General features: G+C 48.9%; 1 protein-coding gene across 1 annotated transcript in view; it reads right to left on the bottom strand.

Moving 5' to 3' along the window:
- CRY2 (cryptochrome circadian regulator 2) overlaps nt 1–25237 on the bottom strand; it is a 41062-nt gene that overhangs the window by 13121 nt on the left and 2704 nt on the right. The window contains exons 2-11 of the mRNA XM_032283508.1: nt 18992–19100; nt 16530–16672; nt 14407–14591; nt 13261–13349; nt 6400–6540; nt 4357–4668; nt 3970–4121; nt 3642–3844; nt 3233–3325; nt 1920–2061 (exon numbers count right to left, since the gene is read on the bottom strand). Coding sequence (XP_032139399.1) covers nt 1922–2061; nt 3233–3325; nt 3642–3844; nt 3970–4121; nt 4357–4668; nt 6400–6540; nt 13261–13349; nt 14407–14591; nt 16530–16672; nt 18992–19100 — 1567 coding nt within the window. The 3' untranslated portion in view covers nt 1920–1921. The remainder of the gene's footprint in view (nt 1–1919; nt 2062–3232; nt 3326–3641; nt 3845–3969; nt 4122–4356; nt 4669–6399; nt 6541–13260; nt 13350–14406; nt 14592–16529; nt 16673–18991; nt 19101–25237) is intronic.

The raw sequence follows: 25237 nt of genomic DNA on the forward strand, positions 1-25237 counted from the left end.
GGAATGGTATCTGGCAAACCGTGAGCTCTGGATATGTGTACGGAAGGAGTGCTGCTGCCCTTGCTGTCCCTTCTCTTTCCTCTTTGAATCAGGAATAAACGGCCGAGCTGGGGCTGCCATCCAAGCCCAAACCAGCAGCACTATTTCTAGGCCCCTTGTTAGGGAAGAAAAATAAACCCCTATTTGTTTTAGCCACAGTAATTGAGCTTTCTATTATTAGCAGACCCCCCAACTTCTAGCTGACACATACAGATTTAATCACTTAATCGCTCCAATAGCAACCTGATTTACAGGTGAGGAAACTGAGCCTTATAGCAGTTAAGTGATTTGTACAAGATCATGTGAACCTTTAGCGTTTTTCTGTCCTGAGTGCCCTGCTCACCGCCTGAATCCAATTCACTTTTCAGGCCCCCTAGTGCAAACGTCTGTGATGTGTTCCCTGCTTGTTCCCCTCCTGATAAGCTTGTACTATCTGTATCATTTGTCCAGAAATTATAGGTTATTGCTCCTTTTTATCTAAGCAGACTGTTAAATTCTTGTGGCTGGACATCACATCACATTTTATATGTTTAATGCTCCCCCTTCCTCACCCACCTGCTGGCAACAATTTCATGTTGAATTGGACACCGTGAACTTACTGAACAACCTTGACCCAGACATTTAACCTCTCTGTTCTTTGGTCTTCTCATCTGAAAATCAGAGTGTCAGCCTGGCAAGTTCCAGATTTGTAATGCAGGATGAACTTTGCTTAGTATCACAGAGCTAAGAGATAACTGAGAGAGTGGTAGGTTGCTGGCACTCCCAGGAACAAGACAGCACAAACCTGTCCATCAGCAATGTCTATGTCAAAGAGCCCAGGAAAGGTGAAAGGTGAAGGCATCAAATGCCCATCTCAGTGAGCACACAAATCCAGACACTCAAACCAGATGGCCCCAGCCTGGCCCTGAAGTAAGAAGGATCTGGAAAAAAGAACCTATCAGCTCCACAGAGAAAAATCACCCTGTAATCTAATGACGAAGACATAACACATAAGGAACAGCTTGATGATGACTCAGAGGGGACAGGAATTTACATTTCTCCAAGAATGGCATAAAAGGCCCTTCCTGCTTTGAGAAAGGAGAAGCCAGTGTTCTGACGACATTCAGGAGGCTTCCAAGATGAGCGCTGCCAGGGAGGTGCACGCAAAGGTGATGACAGACTGGGTCTACTGGTCCTCAGGCCGGGCTGGGCCGAGTGAGACACAGCACAGCCTTCTGTCCATGCTTCTCAAGGTCAGTGCTGCCCTCCACTGGCTGGCCTACAGAACACAGCCTGTGGGAGAGGCGGGTTGGAGGGAGCCTGGAGCAGCCTTGGACTCTGCAATGGGCCTTTTCCCCATTGTTTCACACACAGGTCTCAGCTTTCTTTTCGCTGAGTGTGAATCACTTTAATAGGTAGAAGTGCCACCCCCTAGCGCGCCTCCCCCCCGTGCCTCCTATTTTACCTGAGCTGGCAAGAAAAAAAAAAAAAAAAAAAAAAAAGAAAAGGGCTTGACTTTTAATTCTCTGATAAAATCAGAATGGTGGGATTTTTGAGCTGAAATCCTAACAGTCATGCAGTCCCACCAGATTATTATTATTTTTAGAGATGGAGTCTCACTATGTTGGCCAGGTTAGTCTTCAACTCCTGGCCTTAAGTGATCCTCCCACCTTGGTTTCCCAAAGCACTGGGATTACAGGCCCAATGGTAAAGGTCACACAGGTATCAACCAGAAAGTACTCATTCCTTAAGCCAGGATTGAACCTGGGCTGCCACTGTAAAATGGTAAAGCTACAGCAGCTGAGCTACAGCATTTCATCTAGTTTGCTGTGTTTTAACCTTTGGCTGGCCCTGCCCCCTCCCCTCCTTCCTAAGGTTGACTCTAGGCTGCTGTCACTCACTCTCAGACATCCTTGCTTGGCAGCTCTGGGGTAGGCAACTCTGCCACCCTGGCCCGTTTGCTGAGTTCTTCACCAGGTGGTTCCTCGGCTGCTTCCAGCTTGCGTTTGGGAGATGCTGGGCCACTGGGTAGTGGTCTTGGGCCTGTAGGGAAGTGTGTCAAGGGTCACATAGACTGTGCTTACAGAGGTGCTCCCTGACTGCTCCAATCTCAAGTGACGCAGCAAAATGATCCTACACTGTGCAGCGGCAGCTCTTTAGGGGACCGGGAGCACACTCATCAATGGAATGCCAGCATGCCGCGCCCCTGGCCTTGCTTTCAGCAGTGAGTTTTCCTGGAAATGTCTAAGGAGAACATGACCAACCAGGCTTGCTGGTAGCAGGACCAGCTTTTGGGCCCCAAATGCCACGGGCTGCAGCCAGAGACTGATTTGGCCTGCCTGCTGTCCTTGCTTTGAAGGTGAGGCATTCCCTTGGCAACCCTGAATCAGCCTCCCTGAGCAGCAAAGAGCAGGGGCCCCGAGGAGGAGGCATGCTGCCCATGGAGGCAGCCTAGTTGGGAAACTAGAAAAACCCTTGTTCTGCCATCTCATGTTCCTGATGTTCAGTCCCAAAAAGGGAGGAGGCTCAGAATGCAGTGAATCTGTCTAGTCTCTCTCTTTGCGGCCACCACCCTGTCTGTGCTGCCTCCTCCCTGGGCTCCCTGTGCCTGCTCCAGCCTACACTGTCCAATCTCCACCCAGCAGGCTGGGGAGCTTTTTCAGGCCTAAGTCCAATCATGCCCTGCCCTACTGACCATCCTTCAGTGCACAGAAGGCTGAATCCTAGTCCTCGTCTCGGACATCAGGCCTGCCACATGCTGCTGGTGCTTATCTTCTCATCTCATTCTAGCTCTGCACTGGGACATAGTCGCCACACTGACCTCCCTTTGGTTCCTTGAATTGGCTAAGCTCGGTACTGTTTTTGAGCTTTTCCCTGCTATTCCCTTTGTCTGGAATGTTATTTTCTCAGTGTGTGGCAGGGCTGGCTCCTGCTCATGACGTGGGTCTCTGCTTACACAGGTGTTCCCTGACTGCTCCAATCTCAAATGATGCAGAGGAAGCCCTCCTTCCCCAGTCCCTCTATCAAGGCACTCAACTTTCTTTTCCTCCAAAGCACTTGCTATCTGAAATGATCCGACTTGGTTCCTTCACTATCTGACCACTGCAGGTGGAATGTAAGCTCCATCAGGCAAGGCCTCCTTCTGGCCTCAGTCCTGAATGACTGAAGTGGTGGCTCAGGCCACGGAAGGCCACAGGAGCCAACTGCTTCTCACCTGCACTGCTCATGCTCCCAGCCTGGCTCGAGCTGGGCTCTGCCACAGGGTGACTGAGGTCTTCCACACAGGAAGGGACAGATGCCAGGAGACCTGGGAGAGAGGCAGGAAGTAATCAGAGTGCCGTCTTGCAGGACTGCAGAGGGTTACAGGGCAGGATGAAGCAAGCCGGGGTGGGGCGGGTAGGACCAAGACACTAAGGTTCCATTTCTTCCCACTGCCCCACAACTACTCAGGGAGGCCCAGTCCATCCCAGCCTGCAATATCCCACATCCCAGGAAGGTCGGTGAACTTAGCCTGAAAGACAGCACTAGCCTCCCTTTGCAAGTAACTGGACATCCCCATCTGGTCCCACTGAGCCTACAGGTGCTGTCCTTCCCTTCAGTGAGCCAGGTGTTTGTCTCCTTACAGAGTCCCCGGTAGCGTGAGAGCTGCTGGTAAATCTGCTTCATTCGTTCAATGTTGAGCCGACTGGTCTCGGCATGGTTGACGATGGGCCGTGGGTAGTCCACACCAATGATGCACTTGGCTGCCTTCTGAATGGACTCTGGGGCATTCCAGGGCTCATAGATGTATCGAGAGGGGAACCCTTTCAATTTGGGCAGGTACCGCCTGAAATAAGATGCACCAGTTGACTCGTCAGCATACCTAGACTCTCCTTCAAAGGGCCCGGGGTATCCCATCCTAGGAGGAGGACACAGTGATCAGAAGCCAGAGAGCCTTGTCTGCATCCTCACCTGATGTAGTCTCCACTGGGGTCTGTGCGACGGCCGAAGCCCACAGGGCAGTAGCAGTGGAAGAACTGCTGGAAGAAAGCACTGCAGGACAGCCACATCCAGCTGCCTGCGTTCACGCTGAAATCTGCATCCAGGAGCAGCTCATCAAATACCTAAATAGGGGAGGGGATGATCAGCCTCCTTGGGGACCTGCTGCCATGTTTCTTCCCAAGTCACCACAGTGCCCCCAGGAGTCAAAGCCCTTCTGCTGAAGGCAAGCCACAGAAGATCTGAAGGGGATCTCCTGGACCCAGAAATACCAACCCATCCCTCAGCCCAGAAGGGGGCTAACCTTTGCTGGGCCTGACCAGAAGGTACAGGCCAGCTTTTTGCTGAGAGACCACTCACCCGGACCCCGCTCTCCCAGCTGACCCAGAGGTCCCCGCGGGTCAGGAAGCAGGCCACGGCGTGCCGGGCCAGGTGGTGGATCCAGCCCTCCTGCCTCAGTTGGGTCATGATGGCATCAATCCAAGGGAAGCCTGTCTTGCCCTCGGCCCACTTGGCCAGGGCCTCAGGATTGCGGTCCCAGGGGATCTGGATGCAGATGGGGTTCCCCTCCATGCGGTCAAACCTGGGGTTGTTGGTAGCTGCCGTGTAGAAGAACTCTCGCCATAGGAGTTGCCCAAATAGGGAGAGGGGAGGTGTGCTGTTCCGCTTCACCTGAGGGTAGGGTGGCACATGGGTACAAACACTTGCCCAGCTCTTAGCATGACGCCTCTCAGGCATCTTCTACAGAGGAATCTGGGCCCTCCGCAGACCTGGTGGCTCAACCCCAGATGTGGAGGAACTATCCCTTAGAAGCGGCACAGTATGCCTGCAGGTGCAACACCCAGGCCCTGCCTGCACTGTGCCACTGCCCTGAGCAAGAAGAAAGCTACAGAGGGCCGGGCAGTGGGAAGGAACCTCACCACAGGACTCTGCACTAGGAATCAAATTTCCCAAGGCTGGTGATGTTCCTTGTCCTCAGAGTTCCCTGTTTGGCTCCACCTTTTAGACAGTCAAAAGGAGTTTTCCTATCAGTGCACATGAAAAATGCTGTCTAGATTCTGGTTGAATAAGTTATACACACAGCCTGGATCTGGGACCATAAAGTAATTAAGAAATCAGACCTCCAAGCAAATAATAACTTCCCTAAAGCCACAAGATTACTCACCAGACTGGCAAAGCTACCCCATGCCACAAAATCTCAAAAATGGCAAGGATGGGGAGATAACACTAAAAAAATGTAGGTGGGTAGACTGCTTGAACCCAGGAGTTTGGGAACAGCCTGGGCAACATGACGAAACCCAGTCTCTACAAAAAAATCAGCCAGGTGTGGTGGCATGAGCCTGTAGCCCCAGCTACCTGGGAAGCTGAGGTAGGAGGATCTCCTGAGCCCAAAAGGTTGTGGCTGCAGCGAGCCATGATCATACCACAGCACTCGAGCCTCGGTGACAGAGTGAGATCCTGTCTCAAAAACAAACAAACAAAAACAAACGCAGACACAACTGCTAGGCATAGTGGCTCACACCTGTGATCCCAGCACTATGGGAGGCTGAGACAGGAGAATTGCTTGTGCCCAAGAGTTCGAGACCAGCTTGGGCAACATAGCAAGACCCCATCTCCACAAAAAATTTTAGAAATTAGCTTGGGATGGTGGCACACACCTTTGGTTCCAGCTGCTTGAGAGGCTGAGGTGGGCGATTGCTTAAGCCCAGGATTCTGAGGTTGCAGTGAGCTGTGATCAGGCCACACTAAACTCCAGCCTGGGTAACAGATCTAGACTCTGTCTCTTAAAAACACAACAGAAATGAAAAAATCATAGGCACAAGATGATGTGATCACTCTGAATGTTGATTGCGTTGCCCTCTCTCCTTCTGGGGACACTTAACACAGGCTTATTTGCTTCTTGTGTGTTTAGCACAGCTCTGTGTGCAGCCTCTCCAGACCACGCCCTCCATCACTGATGGACAACTGCTGCTCCTAGACTCCCCTTCTGAACGCTGTGGACACAGCCTGGAGGGGGCAGCTGTGCTCTTCAGCTGCAGACTGGCTCCAGCCTCACCCTCTCCATGCCTGTCACGCGGGGACCTCACCCCCATCCACCAGCTGCCAGAGGATCTGCCACCTCTAGAGTCACACCTGAGGCCTGCTTTCTGCCTGCCCTTCTGCTCTGCATGATGGCCTGGGCTTCATTCTGGTGGGCAGTTCACTCTGTGCTTGCCCCTGCCCTGTGGGATATGGACTCCTCTCTCCTCCTCTGGACTATCTGCACACTTAGGCCCTTCCAGCGGCCACAGCCCAGCCCCCTCCCACCAATGCCTTTTTTTTTTTTTTTTTAAGGCAACTGACAAGCCCAAAAGGCCTGGCTGCAGGCCTTAGCTACAACTTGGGCAGGTACGTCCCTCTTACCTTTTTATAAAGGTCCCACAGGCGGTAGTAGAAGAGGCGGCAGGAGAGACAACCAAAGCGCAGGTAGGGGCTGAGGCCTGTGGGGCTGGCCAGGAGGGAGTTGGCGTTCATTCGGGGTCTCTCATAGTTGGCAACCCAGGCCTACAGCAGAAAGAGAAGGTGGCAAAAGGAAGGGCCTGGATGTTACAGACGAAAAAATGGAGGCATTGGATGGTTAAGGAATCTGCCTGAGGTCACAGAACAGCCAGCCATGGAGCCAGCACTTGAACACTGTGCTCGTCCAGCTGATTCGGAGACGGAACCAGCAGACCAGCGACTTCCCTGACTTGCTCTTTAATTTGTGGGGTGATTGTGAACATATTTTCACATCCCTCAGCTACTTATCTATTAAATAAGAACAAAATTTCCAATCTCCTGCGGATTAAAATGAGATATGAAAGAATTCTGAAAGCACTAATTAAACTCTCTAATTATACAGCAGGAAAAACAACTTCTACTTTACAGAAAAAAAAATTTTTTTCTCAGTCCCATCTCTAGTCACTAGGGGCCCTGAGGTTGTATCATGGACACCAGGGACTTCCACTATTGTTCAACAGCAGCTGGGAAAGAGGAAATTTCCAATCCATTCCTGGGGACCAACAGAGTCATTCACTTCTGGAGCCATGTGTCATATAATATTACTGGTCATGTTTTTATTATCACTGGTTGCTGGCATAGGACTTTACTTTCCTGACTTGCTATTTCATGCAGTCTCTCATTATCTTTTTTTTTTTTCTACACAAGAGTTTCACTCTTGTTGCCCAGGCTGGAGTGTAGTGGCATGATCTCAGCTCACAGACACTTCCGCCTCCCGGGTTCAGGTGATTCTCCTGCCTCAGCCTCCCAAGTAGCTGGGATTACAGGCACACGCCACCACACCTGGCTAATTTTTGTACTTTTAGTAGAGATGGGGTTTCGCCATGTTGGCCAGGCTGGTGTCGAACTCCTGACCTCAGGGTGACCCACCCGCCTCAGCCTCCCAAAGTGTTGGGATTACAGACATAAGCCACTGTGCCTGGTCTCAATTGATCTTAACAATCATCCGAGGCATCATTTGTCACTACCTCCTTTTGAAAACAAGGAAGCTAAGTTCAAAAGGTTCTGTGACTCTCCTGGGGGTTACTGAGATGGTAAGAGACATGGCTAGGGGTGAATTTGGCTTCTGACTCCAGGTTCCATTCTCTTTCCATTACATCTAATAACTATTTACACATTCTTAACTCCCACATCCTCTCCTTCTCTCTCCATGATGACTGTTTCACAATCTTGATTCTCCTCAGGCCTCCTGCTCCATACTTCCCTAGAAGTGGAAGCCATCAGGTGGGAAACACCTCTGCTTTCAGCCACTAAATCTATCAGCTCACCTGCACCCACACCGACCCCCCTTCCGTGACCCTGCCCAAGGCTAAGGCCTCCACCTGTTCTGGAACCCCCCTTCCTTATCTTGCATGTTCAACATCTTTTACAGTCTTCACTCCCAAAACACTGAGAAAATCATCTCGTTTCTCCCCTTTGCACAGGCAACAAAATGAAAACAAACGGCTTCCGGCAACCCTGTGGACTTGGGTCCTTTTTCCTCCTTCACAGCCGGCCTCTCTGCACTTCCCCTCCCCCACCTTCCATTTCTGGCCCACTCCATCCTGGCCACCTCCCTCAAGAGTCTCCTGTGACTTCTGTGCCACTGAATCCTGCAGGCACTTTCTGTCCTTGTATTTTGGGATCTCTCGGCAGCGCTGTACCTGCTGACTGTGCTGTCTTATCCCCTCGATTCCCTGGCCTCTGTGACTCCACATCTCCTGGTAACTCCCGGCCACCTGGTGTTCTTGGTCTTTCACCAGCTCCACCTCCTCTACCTCTCCCTTAAATGTGGGCCCAGGGCTCTGTGCTAGGTTCTCTACACAACTGTGTGCCTCAGCAAGCTCATCCAGGCCCATGGCTCCCAGTTCCACCCCTTTGCAGACAATCACATCCATAGCTCTAGCCCAGGTTGCTCCACCTGGCTGCCTGCTGGAAACCTCCACTTGGCTGCCTCTGAGGCACCTTGAGGGGTATGTGCCCTTTTTTTTAAAGCCACCCTTCCACTGGCCTCCCTACCTCAGATAATACACTGCTATCTACCTCACTGCCCAAGGCACAATCCTAGTCATCACCTTTGCCCCCTCACCAAGTCTAGTCATTCTGCTGCACGAATATTTCCCAAATCTGTCCTTTTCTTTCCATTCCCTGCTGCCACCAACCTGGTTCAGGCCAAGGTCATTATCTAGACTGGACAACTGTGACAGCCTCCTGCCCGGCCTACCTGTGTCCACTCCCTCCTGCCTGGCCTCCCTGTGACCACTCCCATCCCCTGCTAACTCATTCTCTGTATTAAAAACTAGAGTGATGTAAAGATGCCTGTTGCTCAGGATAATGTGTACAGTGGGCTTCCTGTTGCTCTGAGGACAGAGCCCACATCTTCACGAAGGCTTCTGTGGCTCCCCAGCACCCAGGCCTTTCCAGCGCTGTCTCTTGCCCCTAGTCTTTTTTTTTTTTTTGAGATAGGGTCAGGCTGGAGTGCAGTGGTGCCATCTTGGCTCACTGCAACCTCTGCTTCCCACTGCCCCTCCTCTTTACACATCTGCTCTCACTGGCCTTTGTCTCTGCACAAGCAGCTGCCTCTGGTCCACGGCCTGCCTGTCCCCTCACCTTTACCTGGTTAACTGAGACTCTTCCTTTAAGTCGAAACCTCAAGGCCTCCTCCTCAGCAGGTAACCCCTGTGGTTAAGCACCTCTAACAGACACTAGGTGTTTCTGCCTGTGTACATCCTTGCTAACCCCCCCACCAACCTTTTAAAGTATTTTTATTTTAAATGAAACATGGATACAGAAAATCCACAAATGTGTGACTTAATGAATTATTCTAAGGCAAATACTCATGCAATGGCCGCCAAAGTTCAGGAAACAGAGCTTTGACAGTCACTCCAAGAGTCTATGTGCTCATCCCAGGAATAGTCCCTTCCAGTCCCCCACATAGTAGCCCCCACCTCAGCTTTTATAATAAACACTTTCGGAATTTCTGAAATATTTACATTTTTTAATTTTGGTAAAACATGTTTGAAAGGAAGGACTTTAACTTTTCACAGTTATTTAATGTGTTTAAGTAGCTTCTTTTTTTCACCTGAATGTGCATTCCTAGGTGTTATAATTTAGTCTTGGCCATTAAACAAACTTATTTCTGTCCTGGTGCAGTGGCTCATGCCTGTAATGCCAGCACTTTGGGAGATGAAGTGGGAGGATCACCTGAGGTCAGGAGCTCGAGACCAACCAGGCCAACATGGTGAAACCCTGTCTCTAAAAAGACAAAAATTAGCCAGGCATGGTGGTGTGCACCTGTAATCCCAGCTACTCAGTTTTCTTTTTTTTTTTTGAGACGGAGTCTCACTCTGTCACCCAGGCTGGAGTGCAGTGGCATCATCTCATTTCACTGCAAACTCCACCTCCCAGGTTCAAGCAATTCCTGTGCCTCAGCCTCCCGAATAGCTGGGATTACAGGCGTGTGCCACCATGCCCGACCAATTTTTGTATTTTTAGTAGAGATAGGATTTCACTATGTTGGCCAAGCTGATCTCGAACTCCTGACTTCAAATGTTCCATCTGCCTTGGCCTCCCAAAGTGCTGGGATTCTTTTACTTTTTCTTTTTTTTTGAGACTCCACTCTCTGTCACCCAGGCAGGAGTGTGGTGGCATGACCTCCTGAGCTTAAGCAATTCTCTCACCTCAGCCTCCCAAGCAGCTGGGACCACAGACACACACCACCACACCTAGCTAATCTGTTTTTATTTAGAGATGAGAGCTCGTCATGTTGCCCAGGCTGGTCTTGAACTCCTGGGTTCAAGAGATCCTCCTGCCTTGGCCTCCCAAAAAGTGCTGAGATTACAGGTGTGAGCCACCATGCCTGGCTTTTTTGCTGACCGTATACTCATGGTGCTGTTCCACAAGTCCTCTGTCCTGTACATTACTTGCACATTGGTGGCTGGTAGCAGAAACTAGACTGGACTCAGGTCCGGTCCCTTTGGCAAGACTACAGGGGGCACATAATGCTTGCCTCCTTGTATGGTGTCAGCAGTCACCAATACATAATGGATCATCACTGAGGGTTACAAAATGGTGGTATTCTAAGTCCATCATTCCTTTTTAATAATCAGAATATTTTCATAGAGAGAGGCTTGCCCTCATCTACTATTGGGTAACCCAGTGGTAAAGCTCATGTAGCTTCCTCCCCTTTTCAGCAACAGCATCTCATGTTCCTGTGGAGAACCAGACTTCCCTAATCCTAGTCTGAATGGGTAAAGTAGAGCGAAACCTCCCTTCCAGCTCTGGGTGTGGGCTCACGATCCAAGTCTGGCCAGGGAAAGCACCCACTCCTACACCTGGCCACAGTCACTGAGTCAGGGGCAGTCACATGACCCAAGCCAGGCCAATGGAAACACGCCTACACCTGGCCATAGTCACTGAGTCAGGGCCAGTCACATGACCCAAGCCAGGCCAATGAAAACATGCCTTGGGACTTTTCCTGAAGCTTTTGGAAAAGAGGCATATACGTTCCTCTATCTAGTATTACTAAACAGACTGAAAATAAGCTGGCGGTGACTGGCTTTGCCACTGATCAAGGAAAGCCTGTCTGAGGATCAAATAACAGAGAGGAAAGAAGAGCTGAAAGATGGAGATTGCATTCCTCACAGCATTCTTTGGAACCTGGAGCTGTGTCTGAAGGTTACTGTTGGTTATGTCGCCTAAAAAGCCCTTGCCTTTTTCAAAAGCCAGCTTGCAAACAAGAACTGATTGATGTAGTCCTCATGCTCTTTGCTCCCATAACCCTCTGAACCTCTCCCTTTCTAATCCTTACAACATCTATAATTCCTTGTTTAATGTCCAACATTTCCAGAAGACTGTTTCTGGAGACAGACTCCGTGCCTAACTTGTTCACAGTCTTTCTAGAAGTTAGAACATCCTGGCATGAGTAGATATTCCCTTCAGATTTGATTTGGAGAGCTAAAGGAAGCTAAACATCCTGAAACCAGGATCAACTCCTGTACCTCTAGCACCTTCTGTTCTCCCAGATGTGCAGGACACAGGATTTCCTGTGGCTACCACTGAGTCTGAACCCATCCATGGCATAAGGCCCTTGAGAGAAGGGGCCCACTGGGCGTTTGTAGAAAAGGAACTCCTGTTGGTGACTTAAGGAGCATCCCTCTACAAAATGTTCTCCAGCTGATAAAAACCACAGGCCATAGCTCTTTTTTTTTCTTTGTGTTACCCAACTTCCTATTGATTTGCACAGGCCACAGCTCTTTACAGGTTTAAGCCTTATTCTACTCCTGCAATCCCATTTGTCATCTGCACCCTTCTGCCCCTTGGCCCACCCTTTGTCTTCAAACTGGGCCCAAGAATCTCTAGGTAAAGTTTCTGATGTGGGCAGTGATAGCTGGTCTCATCCTTTCAAGTCTGTGGGGCTTGCTTTTGGCCCAGGCTGATGGTAACGCCCAGGTGGAAACATAGAGGCTGTGGGCCTTCACTGTTGACTGGACACCTCCAGGACTGGAGAACGTTCTTCCCAAGCAGCCTTGCCTTGGCCTCCTTGTTCTATTATCATCTATTCCATTATCATCATCTGGCTGCTGCGCAAAATAGCCATCTTAGTAGGTATAGAAAAAGCCATGATTGGCTGGGCGTCGTGGCTCATGCTTGTAATCCCAGCACTTTGGGATGCCAAGGTGGGCTGAGGTTGGGAGTTCGAGACCAGCCTGACCAACATGGAGAAACCACGTCTCTACTAAAGATACAAAATTAGCTGGGCGTGGTGGCGCATTCCTGTTAATCCCAGCTACTTGGGATGCTGAGGCAGGAGAATCGCTTGAACCTGGGAGGCGGAGGTTGCAGTGAGCCAAGATCGTGCCATTGCACTCCAGCAACAAGAGTGAAACTCAGTCTCAAAAAGAAAAAAAAAAAAAGGCAAAAAAAAAAAAAAAAAAAAAAAAAAAGCTGTCATTTTATAAACTAGCTGCAGGGGGCAGGAAACTAGGGGAGGACTGTTCTCAGATATGAGAACCTTCTCTGCTCCTCTAGCTGCAGGGGGGTGAGGGCCATGTGATACTGTAGGCCTGGGCTTCTTTCCTTCCCAATTCCCACTGCACTGGGAGCTGGGCCATCTGCTCTGTGTCCAAGCAAATGGAAATCAACATGCTGAAAGAGTCCCAGCAAAAGGTACGGAGACACATCAACACAAAATAATCTTATAGACTGCTGACCAGATATCCTCTTAGAAGGGTGAGCCTGCCCACAGATGAAAGACAAGCAATCCAGCATAGCTTTAGAATGACACAGAACAAGGTTTTACTGTAGTATAAGGTGAGCATCCCTAATTCAAGAATCTAAAATCTGAAACACTTTTGGTCCCAAGCACTTTGGATAAGGGATACTCAACCTGGAATTACTAACTCTGTGACCTCAGGCAAGTTACTTAATCTCTCTAAGCCTCAATTTTGCAATCTGTAGAATGAACAGCTTAATACCTACCTTGTAGGGCTGTTGGAAAGATTAAAAGAAATGCCAGCGGTGCTTAACCCAGAAATGCTGAGCCTAGTGACCAGCACATGGTAAGTACTCACTAAATGGTAGCTGCTATTAGTGTTGCTATTGTTAATGGCCATCAGGAGGAGTGGAGGATTTTTCATTTTCCAACCAGTGTGAGCCAAGAGGCACTAAAGGACATGAACATGGCCTGTATCCCCCACTGTGTGGACATCCGTATCTGCAGCTCTGTGTCTTAGAAATGGCCCATACCTTCCGTTCCAAGTGCTTATCAAGGCGGGCCAGAGCTTCTGTCTCTCCTCCCTGCCAGACAGCTGGACCAAGTCCTTCAGTGGGGAATCCTGAAGAGAGGGAAGAGTCACAGACAGGAGGTTAGACCATTTCAGGGATAGCCTGGCAAGTCTTGACGCACTGATTTGTTATTTGAGCTTTATGAGAACTGAAGCATAGGATCTTGGTGCTGCTGGGGATGAGATAATCCTTAAAGTTTTAGCTTTTTCTAGGTCAACTTAGTTCTCTTCCCACAGTCACTGTTTTTTCTGCTTTCCCCTGCCTGCCCCATGTCAGCCCCTCTTCACTCCAAGCAGGTGCGAACAATCCCGTACCTCCTGCCTTTTCAGATTAAATGGTAACAACTGTGGTTTTCAGGTGAAAAAGGCTAATAGCTTTGTTCAGATCAAAAGATGGGAGGGGTGGCTGGGTGCGGTGGCTTATGTCTGTAATCCCAGCACTTTGGGAGGCTGAGGTGGGTGGATCACTTGAGGTCACGAGTTCAAAACCAGCCTGGCCAACATGGTGAAACCCTGTCTCTACTAAAAACACAAATACGAGTTGAGTGCGGTGGCGGGCACCTGTAATCCCAGCTACTTGGGAGGCTGAGGCAGGAGAATTGCTTGAACCCAGGAGGCGGAGGTTGCAGTGAGCCAAGACTGCACCACTGCGTTCCAGCCTGGGCAACAGAGCAAGACTCCATCTCAAAAAGAAAAAAAAAAAGAAAGAGGGAGGGCTGAAAGAGTGTAGTTAGTAATCCAAGAGGCTGACAGACTCCCCGCTTTCAACAGAAGCAATACTAGTTATCCTGTTACTGAGAAGCCCACAGACACCAGTGCCAGTCAGTACCTATATTGTCTGCGAGAGGAAAGTACAAAAAGAGGCACAATCTAGAACCAGAAACAGAAGATTACATGTATGAGTATGAACAGAACAAATACTGGAAGGACATAGTTTAAAATTAATGGTGGTTACCTCTGGGTGGTGGAGTAATAGTGACTGCCATTTCCATCCCTGTTTTCCTGTGCTTTCTAACCTTTCTAATAATAACATGCATTACTTTGACAAAGAATTTATTTATACAAAAAGAAGCACCAGCACAAGCAGCTCTGGGCAGGAAGTACGCACCTAGCTCCTCCAGGGAGGGCACGCCGTACGTCTCATCGTGGTTCTCCTGGATCTCGGCCCTGCAGCTCTCCATCTGCTGGCTGGTCACCGAGCCCACCGGCTTCTTGGGCAGCTCCATGCGGCTGATGATGGCCTGAAAGCGCTTGTATGTAAGGGGTGGCTTCTGCCCATTCAGCTCAATGATCCTAGGGAGCCCAAAGCACAGCTAGTGTTACCCACAAGGCCCTCTGATTTGGGTTCCTGTCCACCCAAAAAGGAGCCCAGACACTGAAGGCTTTGAGGGTGGCTTTTCTCATCCACTCACAGGTCCCATGCCTGAATGGAAAGGAGGGGGCAAGGGAGGCTGGATCTCCATTTTACCGAGAGGGAAAATAAAGCCCAGAAAGCTGGAGCAGGTGCCTGAGGTAATGGAGCAAGGCATGGCCAGAGCTTGGACTCAATTCCAGGCTCCCTGGTGTTGATGCAGAGCTGCCTAAAGACAGGACTGATCACATCTCTTTAATCACAGAAAAATCCCTACTAGCCTGCTTGGCACTTGGCCTATCTGTCCAAGCTATGGGAATTCCCACAGGCCACTACTCCTACATAAGCCCTGGAGGAAGTCCTTTGATAAGAGCTAAAGACATCTTTTTTTTTCTTTCACTCTAACATCATAAGGAATAGCAGACATGTTCCCTTTTTTGGGCAATCATCCCCTTCTTAGCCTCCATTTGTTAGAACATAGAGTCCACAGCCACAACTAATACTTAAAGAGTGTCTTGTAGTTTACAACGTATTTTTCAAGAGCAGGGGAAATATAACTGCACTTATGCAAGAAGGAAAGATGATTGGCGGTGAAGAAGAGAACAGAGGCTGTTTTATATAAGGATGAATTGGGACGGTATGGAGCCACATTCCCCAGGCTCTTGTTGGCCAAGAAGTAGCTTACGCAAGGCCCATCTGGCTGGGTGAGTTCATTTCTCAGTTTGTTCTGCCTCGCTCTCCCCATGTTAGTGGAGATATAAGGTCGGCTGCTGCCTCTGCTGTGCCTCCCCCTCCTCTGGCACGCAGCAGGAGGAGGATCTCCACACCCAGCCTCTCCTCCTGAGGGCCTGGCTCACGTGCACAGCTGTGTGACCTGGCTTCTTGGCAGTCAGCACTGGGTTGGGGAGTGGCGGTGGGGAGCGGCTGCGGCTGCTGGCTTGGAAGCAGCAGCAGCAGCAGCAGCAGCAGCAGGAGGGTGACAGCTTTGGCAGGGAAGGGGAGGAGAGGAATTCCTCCTAGAATCTCTGAAAGCGCAGAGGCTGTCACCAGGGGAAGAGGTTCCTCTGTAGTTAGCAGCTCCCTGCAGGGATCTCTAGAGCCCTCCCCACCACCAAGCAACATGGCCTGAAAACCCAGATAATCACAGAACCGGGAAACTCATCTTTTTTTTTTTTGACACAGGGTCTTGCTCTGTCACTTAGGCTGAAGTGATGTGGCATGTCACAGCTCATGGCAGCCTCAACCCCCTGGGCTCAAGCGATCCTCCCACACGAGCCTCCTGAGTAACTGGGACTACAGGCATGTGCTACCATGCCTGGCTAACATATTTCTTTATTTTTTGTAGAGACGGGGGTTTCACTATGTTGCCCAGGCTTATCTTGAACTCCTGGACATATGTGATCCTTTTGCTTTGGCTTCTCAAAGTGCTGGGATTCCAGGCATGAGCCACTATGCCCAGCCTAGGAACTCATCTTAGGTACAACAACTGGACTTTTGTGAACAGAGGTCTGTTGGAGGGGGTAACAGACAGGGTCCACTGAGGTCAAAGGGCAGCTGTCCAGCAGGATGGAAGTGGGAGTATGAGGCACAGGTGGGACTCAGGCATACTAGGAGCAGATCTGTGAAGGCCCTGAGTGTGGATCCTCATTACTTCCATGCCTTGGGCCTAACAAGCCTCTCTGCCACCCAAATCGAGTAAAGCTCTTTGTGACCTGTTCTACAGGCCCTGACTCTGACCTATTCTCCTCCAGCTTCTAGAAGATGCCATGCCTCCTGGGTCAGGTGGCCCTATTGCAGAACCTCCCTGAGTTCTGCTCAGCAGGGGCCCAAATCACGAATTCTCACAATTGGTAACCTGACTCCTGGGCCCTATCTCTTACCTGTCCAGGTCATAGAGGGTATGAGAGTTCTCAGTCACCACTTCCACACCAGCCTCTTTGGCCATCTTCATGATGGCTGCATCCCGTTCTTTCCCAAAGGGTTCAGAGTCATATTCGAAGGTCAAGCGGGTCACTCCCCATTCCTGTGGGGAGAGGATCTGTTATATTCAACACTACGTGTTTGGGGAGAAGGGGGAAGCTGGACTCTTAGTTCCTTCCTGGGAGAGAACAGAGCTAGTCTAGAGACTTGTCTGAGAGCAGCAGAACAAACTAGGAACGGGGATTTGATGTGGAAAGCAAACAAGCTGAGGAGGGCAGGCAGGGAGGCGAGGCCAACAGCACAGCAACAGTGGAGTCAGGGGAGAGGCCGGCAGCCTTGTGCACTTGCTGTGTCCTTGAGGCAGGAGAATGGAGCAAGAGACTAAATACAATGCTCCTGGGAGACCCCCAGTCCCAGGGAGAGGCACTGACTCATGGGTGGGACAGGACCACAGCCTTCCGCCTACTCAGCAAGCTTTTCCCAGAGCTCCTCACAGCCCTGCAGACTTGTGGCCTAGTTTTCTTGGCAGAGTTGTGCTATGTGAAGTGTCTTAATTGTTTCCACAGCAACACTCCTGAGGCCAACAGCAAACAGAGCTAATAGGTTCCAGCCCTGAGAGAGTCAGGAAGGGGGAAGCGATCCTTAGTCTGGAGGTCAGAGGAAACTGACCAGAGGGCTGCATGTTGAAAAGGAGGAAATTCTTTCTGGTAGGAATTTCTAGATCTCATAGCAAGCTGGCCCAGTGAATGGTTGTACAGACAACCCATAGAAAGTCCTAGAGCATGCAACTTGCAAGAAGAAAACGCATTCTAACCAAAGCCTCTGGGCAGGGTCTCTGAAAGTTCTGAACCACAGGGGCAAATGTCCTGGCTATGCCCAGGCAGGGCTGGTCCTGACCCAGTCCTGCCTGGGGGAGGGTCCTTAGCAGGAGCAGTTATCCCTCATTCAAGGATAAATAGCACTAAACATTTATTGAGCTCTTGCTATAAGCCAAGACTTATCTATATGATAAGCCCTATATGATACCATGCTTAGTAGTTCATATAGATTACATGATCGAATACCCATTGTAGCCTGTGAACAATAATAACAATATTATTAAATGACATTTTCTTCAAGAAGCCTTCTTGACCTCCTCCTTGAATATAATTCTTCTGTACCTTGTCTTTTTTTCCACTGCAGGATGTATTACATGACAATGAAGCTGCCTATCACTTGCCTGTTTCCCCCCATTAGTGTGAACTGTCAGAGCAGAAACCAAGCTGTCTCACTCATCATCATTACCCTTATACCTAGTATGAGGCCTAGTACCTAGCAAAAGCTCAATCAAAATACATGAAATGACTGAATATCTCTGGGCTATAACTGGGTTGGTCTCTGAGTTGCTGGGGGAGAGAAAGGGCAATGTCACGGGGAGAAGGGAGGCAAATGTATTTATATGGTATGGTTGGTAGGGACACAGCTCTCGAGTCAGAGAATCCAAGATCACCACTTATTAACTTCACAATGAATCACTGTTTCCTCACCTGTAAATCAGGATGGCAGGAGCTACCTCGCAGGCCTGCTGTCAGGAATAAGTGAGTTGATGTAAACAAGCACTGGGAAAGCGCTTGACGCACATGCAGCCCTCAATGAATGTGGGCAATTACTAGCACAGTGTGATTTGTGCATGTATGCGCAATTATGTGTGGGGGTGTGGGGAGGGAAACTGAAGGATGATGTATTTACTAAGCTGTCTGCCCTGACATGACTTTTGTCTCGGAGTTAGGGTGGAGAGGGGCATGAAAATCATGGTGTGCTGCTGAGGAGGAAGGAAGACTGTCCCAGAGCCCTCTGTCCATGAGTTTCTGTGCTTCTTTGTGGGCCTTAGAACATGCTTTTTAAAGGACTTGAAGGAAAAGTGGACTGGCCCCCTGATACTGCAAACAGAAACCTATGTGGCACCCAAATGAAGAGTTCTATCAATCATTTACCCCATGGGAAACAAGGAAGCTTCCTCAGAAAGGCTGACTTTTCCCAATAAGCAGAGCAAAGCAAGATGGGAAACGCACCTTGCTAGGCATGAAACCCCACTCTCAGTCTTGCCTTAGAAGGAACCCTAATAAATCTTGCTGGCTTCAGCCAAGAAAACATTGAAGGAAGTCACTGGCATCCGGGGTGGAATGACTTACCACATCCTATGTCTGGACTGAACTGGGAGCTTTCCAGCAAGACACTGGTTTCACAGAATTTTTTTCCTTAACACAGTTTCCATTCCAAGAGCAAGCTAACTGGCTGCCTTTGTTCCCAACTTCTCTAGCAGCAAGAGCCAGACCAGCCCTGATGTTTCCATTCTCTCAGTCGGAATATCATCTCATTCAGGCTGTGGCGAACCCTCAGACACAGAATCTCACTGTCTTCTCTGGGGGCTCTACATGCTTACCTTGAACAGCCTTGGAAACACGTCGGCTGGCTGTCCCCGGACTACAAACAGGCGGGAATTCAGTTTCCTTAAACTTGTGTCCAAATCTTCCAGAGACTGAAGTAGGAACCTGCAGAGTCCACACAGGCCTTGTTAATGAGAACATCACAAAGAGGGGCTTTCCTTCCTAACAAAGCAGGGAGGAACTGGTTCACTGTTTATGCCCAACAGGCAGCTCCATTATCACTAGGGCTGGAGAGAGGCCCGGGTTCCAGCCCAGGAGTGGATCAACGCTGTTCTGCTTCAAATCCTGGCCTTGCCACTTACTAGCTGTGTGACTTTAGGCGGTAACCTAACCTCTTTGCCTGTTTTCTCCCTGGCAATGTGAAGCTAATGTTAGTACCCATCTCATAAAATTGCTAAGAAAAGAAAATAGAATAACGTGTGAAAAAAATTTAGCACTGTGCCTGGCACACAGACATCATGAGATAAATGTGAGCTGTTCCTAGTGTGGTGTTTCTATGTGATCAGAGGCAAGTCGCCTACTCCCTCGCGGTCTCTGGGGCTGGATTAAGTATCTGCCCAGCACAAGGTTGTTGTGAGACTCACTTGGGAACCGTCTGAAAAGCCAGTGCAATGCTGTGGTATGGAAGCACTAGGTCTTCTTGGCAGAGGACCAGACTGCCATAGCGGGAAAATCCTACTTACTCTGGTAGAAGACTCCTTGCCTTTCTGCACACATGCTCTAGGCCATGTGTATTTCTGCTGCCACAGCTTCACAGCCTGCAATGCATCCCCAGTCCCCAGGGCTCTGTTTGGCAGGTGGCTCACTCTCCAGGCCTCTCCGGGCTCTGGTAATCAGGTTCTCATCCCAAGAGGGAGAAGGCCTTAGAAGGTACTTCTCAATAGATATCCTCATAATTTTGTGGGGGTGGGAGTGGGGAAGACTACAGATAGGCAAGAACTTCAGCAGGAGACCTGGATCACCAGGGGTAAGGGAAAGAAAATTAACATTTGCTGAGTGCCTTCGGTGTTTTATAGTTAAATTATATTAATATTATAACCAGATAAACTATTCATGCGGCTCAAAATTCCAGTGACAAAGCAGTACACAGTAAAAAGGGTCTTCTCTTCCCTCCCTCCCCAGAGGCAAACAAGGTTATTAATGGGATTTTGGTTTTGTCATGCTTTTTCAGTGCATTCTCTCAACTATTTTTGAAGGGAAATAGTACCAGCCTTATTTTGTAGATCAGGAACTGAGACAATGAGAGGTGAATTAATTTGCCTAAGACCATAGCTGTTAAGTGACAAAGCTGGGATTCAGGAACCTAGGGTGGTCACTCTGAAACCCACATTTTCCTCTCGGTGCCTGTTTTTTTTTTTTTTTTTTAGTTCGAGTCTCGTTCTGTCACCCAGGCTGGAGTGCAGTGGCGTGATCTTGGCTCACTGCAACCTCCACATCCCAGGTTCAAGTGATTCTCCTGCTTCAGCCTCCCGAGTAGCTGGGATTACAGGTATGTGCACCACATCCAATTAATTTTTAAAAAAATATTTTTGGTAGAGACAGCGTTTTACTATGTTGGCTGGGCTGGTCTCGAACTCCTGACCTCAAATGATCCACCCACCGCAGACTTCCAAAGTGCTGAGATTACAGGGGTGAGCCACCATGCTGGGCTCTGTGCCCCATTTCTAAAGATTTCTAGTTGCATGCCAACTCTGCTCCAGGGGCTGAGATTCTGCAGGCCCTCAGGAGTTTGGAATCCCTTTCTCTAACAGCAATCTGACTATAGGTAATCCACTGACATTCTTATCTTCTTCCTCAGGAACCCACAGGTCAGCTGCATATTTCAGACTCCTCTGAGGCACCTGCTATCTACCCCTTGGGTCTCCACCCATCCCCAGCATTCTTCTTCTCTGTCAACAATCGGAATGACTAGATTTTATCTTGAGCACAATGAAGCCCTGTACCTCCTCTGCAACACGTCACAGTCACATTCCCTGACTACTGGAGGCTTACAGAGGCAGTGACTATTCCCAGGCTGCCAACTAGAACCAGCCCCCACTGCTGCCTCTGACGTACACAACTTGACACACTCCCACAGCCAATGCCACAGACCCACATTCTAGCATGGGTGAGCTCTGGGCTCGGCTCAAAGCATCATGTTTGCAAAACAGCATGCAGAAGACTCTCTGAGGGGTTGGCATGGAAGACTAATATGTTGAATGCCACTTTATGCAAACCAAAAGCTCCACCTCTGTGAATTTCTGGTTTTGAAAAACTGACACCTTCAAAAAAGGAACAGGGAGCTGCAAGTGCATCATTTGTGTTGGCCTCCCCCAAGCCTCACCACTCTTCTAGAAGGAAAGGAAGGGAAATCCATGCAAATGTTCTCAGGCTACCTGAAACCTGGACCCTGCCAGGTAGAATGTCTAGAAATAGGGGCGGTGATTTAAATTCCAGGACACAGGTTCCTCCATCGGCAGCTCCATGCCCTTGCCATGCACTTCGGGGGCCTTTTCCCTCACAGTCCACCAGGCTGCATAGGACTTTGATTTGAAGCTATAAATAAGGTTGAAATGCACATGAAATCTGGGTTCCAGAACATGTAGCAATCTGCCTTCTATAGAACTTTATTTTTAGATCTCATTTACTAAAAGGAGAGATTCCTTGCAGCATCTCTAAAGCACAGCTAATCCTATGAGAGCCCTTTTCTTCTTTCACAAGAGATGTTTATAGCAGGAAGCAGAGATGAGGGGAAGATAGAAGGCCTGCCTTTTATTTAGTTGCTGAACCCAGCAACTAAATAAAAATAATGATAACAATGGCAATGATTAACATTTAATAAACATTTACAATGACAGGCATTATTCTACTTGTTTATACATTACCTCATTTATTCTCAAACTGCCCAATCCAGTAGGTACTATTATCATTCCCATTTTGCAGATGAAGGAACTGAGGCATACAGAGATTAGGAACTTGCCCAACATCATACGCCTAATAAGTGGCCAGAATTCAAACCCAGGCAATCTGTCAGGCTTAACATGTTCGTTTTCAGCCAGCCACTGCCTCTCAACAGAACACCGAGGCTGTGCTGCCCTAGGCTCAGCCATGAGGGAGCACCACATGCCAACTCAAAGGCCAACAACACCTCTGCTGCCAGATCCTTCCTCCTCTGAGTGTGGTCTGACAATCAGCAGCATTGGCTGTGAAACACCCAGGAGTTGGTTGAAATGCAGAATCTCAGGCTCTAACCCAGACCTCCAAAATTAGAATCTGTATTTTAGCAAGATTCCCTGGTGATTCATTTGCACATTAAAGTTTCACAGGCACTGCTCTAGAAAACTTTACTTCTAGCCTCTGTTTACAAGTTGCCTTTCTTTGCTTCTAATTTGTTTCTACTAAACTTTTTCTCTTGGGAAAGAAATATTTCTATCTCCTCTACGCTGCTAGAAAGCTCTGCTTCTTCCAACTTCCCTCTGGAAGGGGGGGATCAGAACAGTAACCATACGGGATGCAATAGGTGGAAAGGTGGGGAGGGTGCCCAGTATCCCCAGACTCCAGGCAGCCAGAGAATGCAGGGAATGGGAAGCCACCACCAGGGTACCACCTTTGAGGCCTGCCAGGTGACAGCTTTGTATCACATTTGGAGCAGTGCAGTGACTGGGCAAAGGCTCACTGGGCAGGTACATGCATTATTTCACCAGAGAGAACCTTGGGGCTTCTGTGGTTCCTTAGAACCCTCCTCTTTACTCCAATGAGGGGACCCTGAAGGAAACTGGCCTGGGCATTGGAGGTGGTGGTGCTGGGGCTGGCACTTCACCCTTGGCAGCTCCTAGCTGAGCTCACATGGCCAAAATTCAGAGCACATGGTCCTGGGAGAGCAAAGCTCACCCTTTGGATTAGACAACATGTGCAACTGAATTACATTATTACGTAAGCGCTCTGGAGCCAGAGGCGGGCAGAATGGGAGAAAACCAGACTGGGATTTCCAAAAATAGAGAGGACACTACAATTTAGGAACTCTATGAGGCTAGCCTTTTGGAATAAAACAATCAGATCTTTGATGAATTACTCATATTTAGGAAGGCCTTCTCTAGAGATGGACAACCCTGTGTTGAGGAATATTTTATTTATTTGTTGTTAATGGGGGAGGGAGGATAATAGTGAATTCTTTTGGGTCCAGACTGTCCTTGACCAAATTCCTCTGGTTCAAGCCAGGGTTATCTAACAATAAAGATGATACCATTGGCTGGCACAGATTGGCTACATAGGAAGGATATTAATAGAAATTAATTTTTCCTAATTAAGAGAGCTTAAGCCCCATGGAAAATGACAACCTAAGCTCATAATCTATGGCAGGGATTTATTTCTAAGTGTCTGACTGACAGAAATACTTAAATATTAAATACTTGTTATTTTAAAAATATATCTATTCTTTCCTAATTTCAAAGAGAAAGATAAAGAATGTTTTAGCCCCTTTGGGCAAACGGAAACATTTCCTTGGCAGCAGAAGGGTAAAGTGCCTCTCTCAGGTACCAACATGAATAGCTCAGAGAAGCGCCTACTTCCCAGCCAGTAGACCATAGTTCTCAACCCGCTTCCCAGTCCAGCAGGGTTCAGCTCTCAGCATCTAGGAAGACAGGCACACTTGTTCTCCTGGGGCATCCTGGGAAGTTCCCAGTTTACCTCATTTACCAATTCTGAGAGAAATGGGCTGAGAGGGAACATTTTTTATTTCTACAAATTACCTTTGTCCCAGAAGCTCCTGAAAGAGGTGCAGCACAGAACCAGGAACAAGTTGACTTAAATAAAGTGGAAGGGGAATTGTTTCTTTTTTTTTTTTTTTTTGAGACGGAGTTTCATTCATGTTACCCAGGCTGGAGTGCAATGGTGCGATCTTGGCTCACCACAACCTCCGCCTCCTGCGTTCAGGCAATTCTCCTGCCTCAGCCTCCTGAGTAGCTGGGATTACAGGCATGCACCACCATGCCCAGCTAATTTTTTGTATTTTTAGTAGAGACGGGGTTTCACCATGTTGACCAGGATGGTCTCGATCTCTTGACCTCGTGATCCACCCGCCTCGGCCTCCCAAAGTGCTGGGATTACAGGCTTGAGCCACCGCGCCCGGCCTAGGGGAATTGTTTCTAACACCTACCCAAGATGCAGTAAGGAGAGAAAGGTAATAAAAAACCACAGAGGCCATTTTAAAATCTAGAAGCTGCTCACATCTTCTTCTTGTTTATGTTTGTGCTGCAGTACCTCCTTCCAGATGTAGCAAATCTGGGGGAGGTGAGGCTGGGGAAAATGTGAAAGGGCTTTTTCAAGTAGCACTTGGAAAAAAAAATCCTGAGGCTCATATAGCTACAATTAGCCCATAAACTTCCCACCACCACCAAGGCAAGGAGTTTGCTAGCCTTCTTCTTGCTAATCAATATGTGTATTTCTTCGTTGCATTTTCAGTCCTTTTTTACTCTTAGTGCCATTCATGGTTATTTTAATCTGATTGCATCTGCCGAAGAACAATGTGTGGGAGTCAGAGTAGGAGGAGCAGGAGAGTAATAGAGTCACAGATTTTGGGGCCTCCCCTCCTTGCAGATGGTGCCTTCCTAGGAAGGCTTCTCAGAGGCAACTTAAACAGCTGCAGAGCTAGGATGTCATGCTGCAGCACAATTCTCTCAGACCCCTCTCGGAATCCAGAAACAGCCATGGGACGATTACACGCATGACAGTCATGTCAATATACGGCTGGCTCCAGCCCTCCCCTCTGTGCCCAACTTTGTGCACTAAAGAGAATGCAGCTCTGCCGTCAATTGATCCAGGAAGCAAGCAGAATGGTGGAGGTGGTGGGAGTGTATGTTTCCAGGCCCAAGAGCAGTTATCATATTCAATCTGTTTGTGTTCCTTCACCTCTTTCTTCTGAAGGCCAACATAGACTTCCTGCCAATGCACTGCAACACCCTTCCTAGGTTGCCTGGCTCAGGTTCTAATAAACTGAACTAGAGGTTCTCTAGTCCACTGTTTCTCAAGTTTGCTGCAATAAGAGCTTTAAAAATCTTAATGGCCAAGGCTGGGCCCCAGTGGCTCATACCTGCAATCATAGCACTTTGGGAAGCTGAGGTGGGTGACTGCTTGAGCCCATGAGTTTGAGACCAGCCTGGAGACATAGTCAAACCCCATCTCTACAAAAAATACAAAAATTAGCCAGCCATGGTGGTGCATGCCTGGAGTCCCAGCTACTTAGGAGACTGAGGAAGGAGGATCGC

Source organism: Sapajus apella, unplaced genomic scaffold, assembly GCF_009761245.1.
Source record: "Sapajus apella isolate SASKATOON/1434 unplaced genomic scaffold, GSC_monkey_1.0 scaffold14, whole genome shotgun sequence".
NCBI lineage: Eukaryota > Metazoa > Chordata > Mammalia > Primates > Cebidae > Sapajus > Sapajus apella.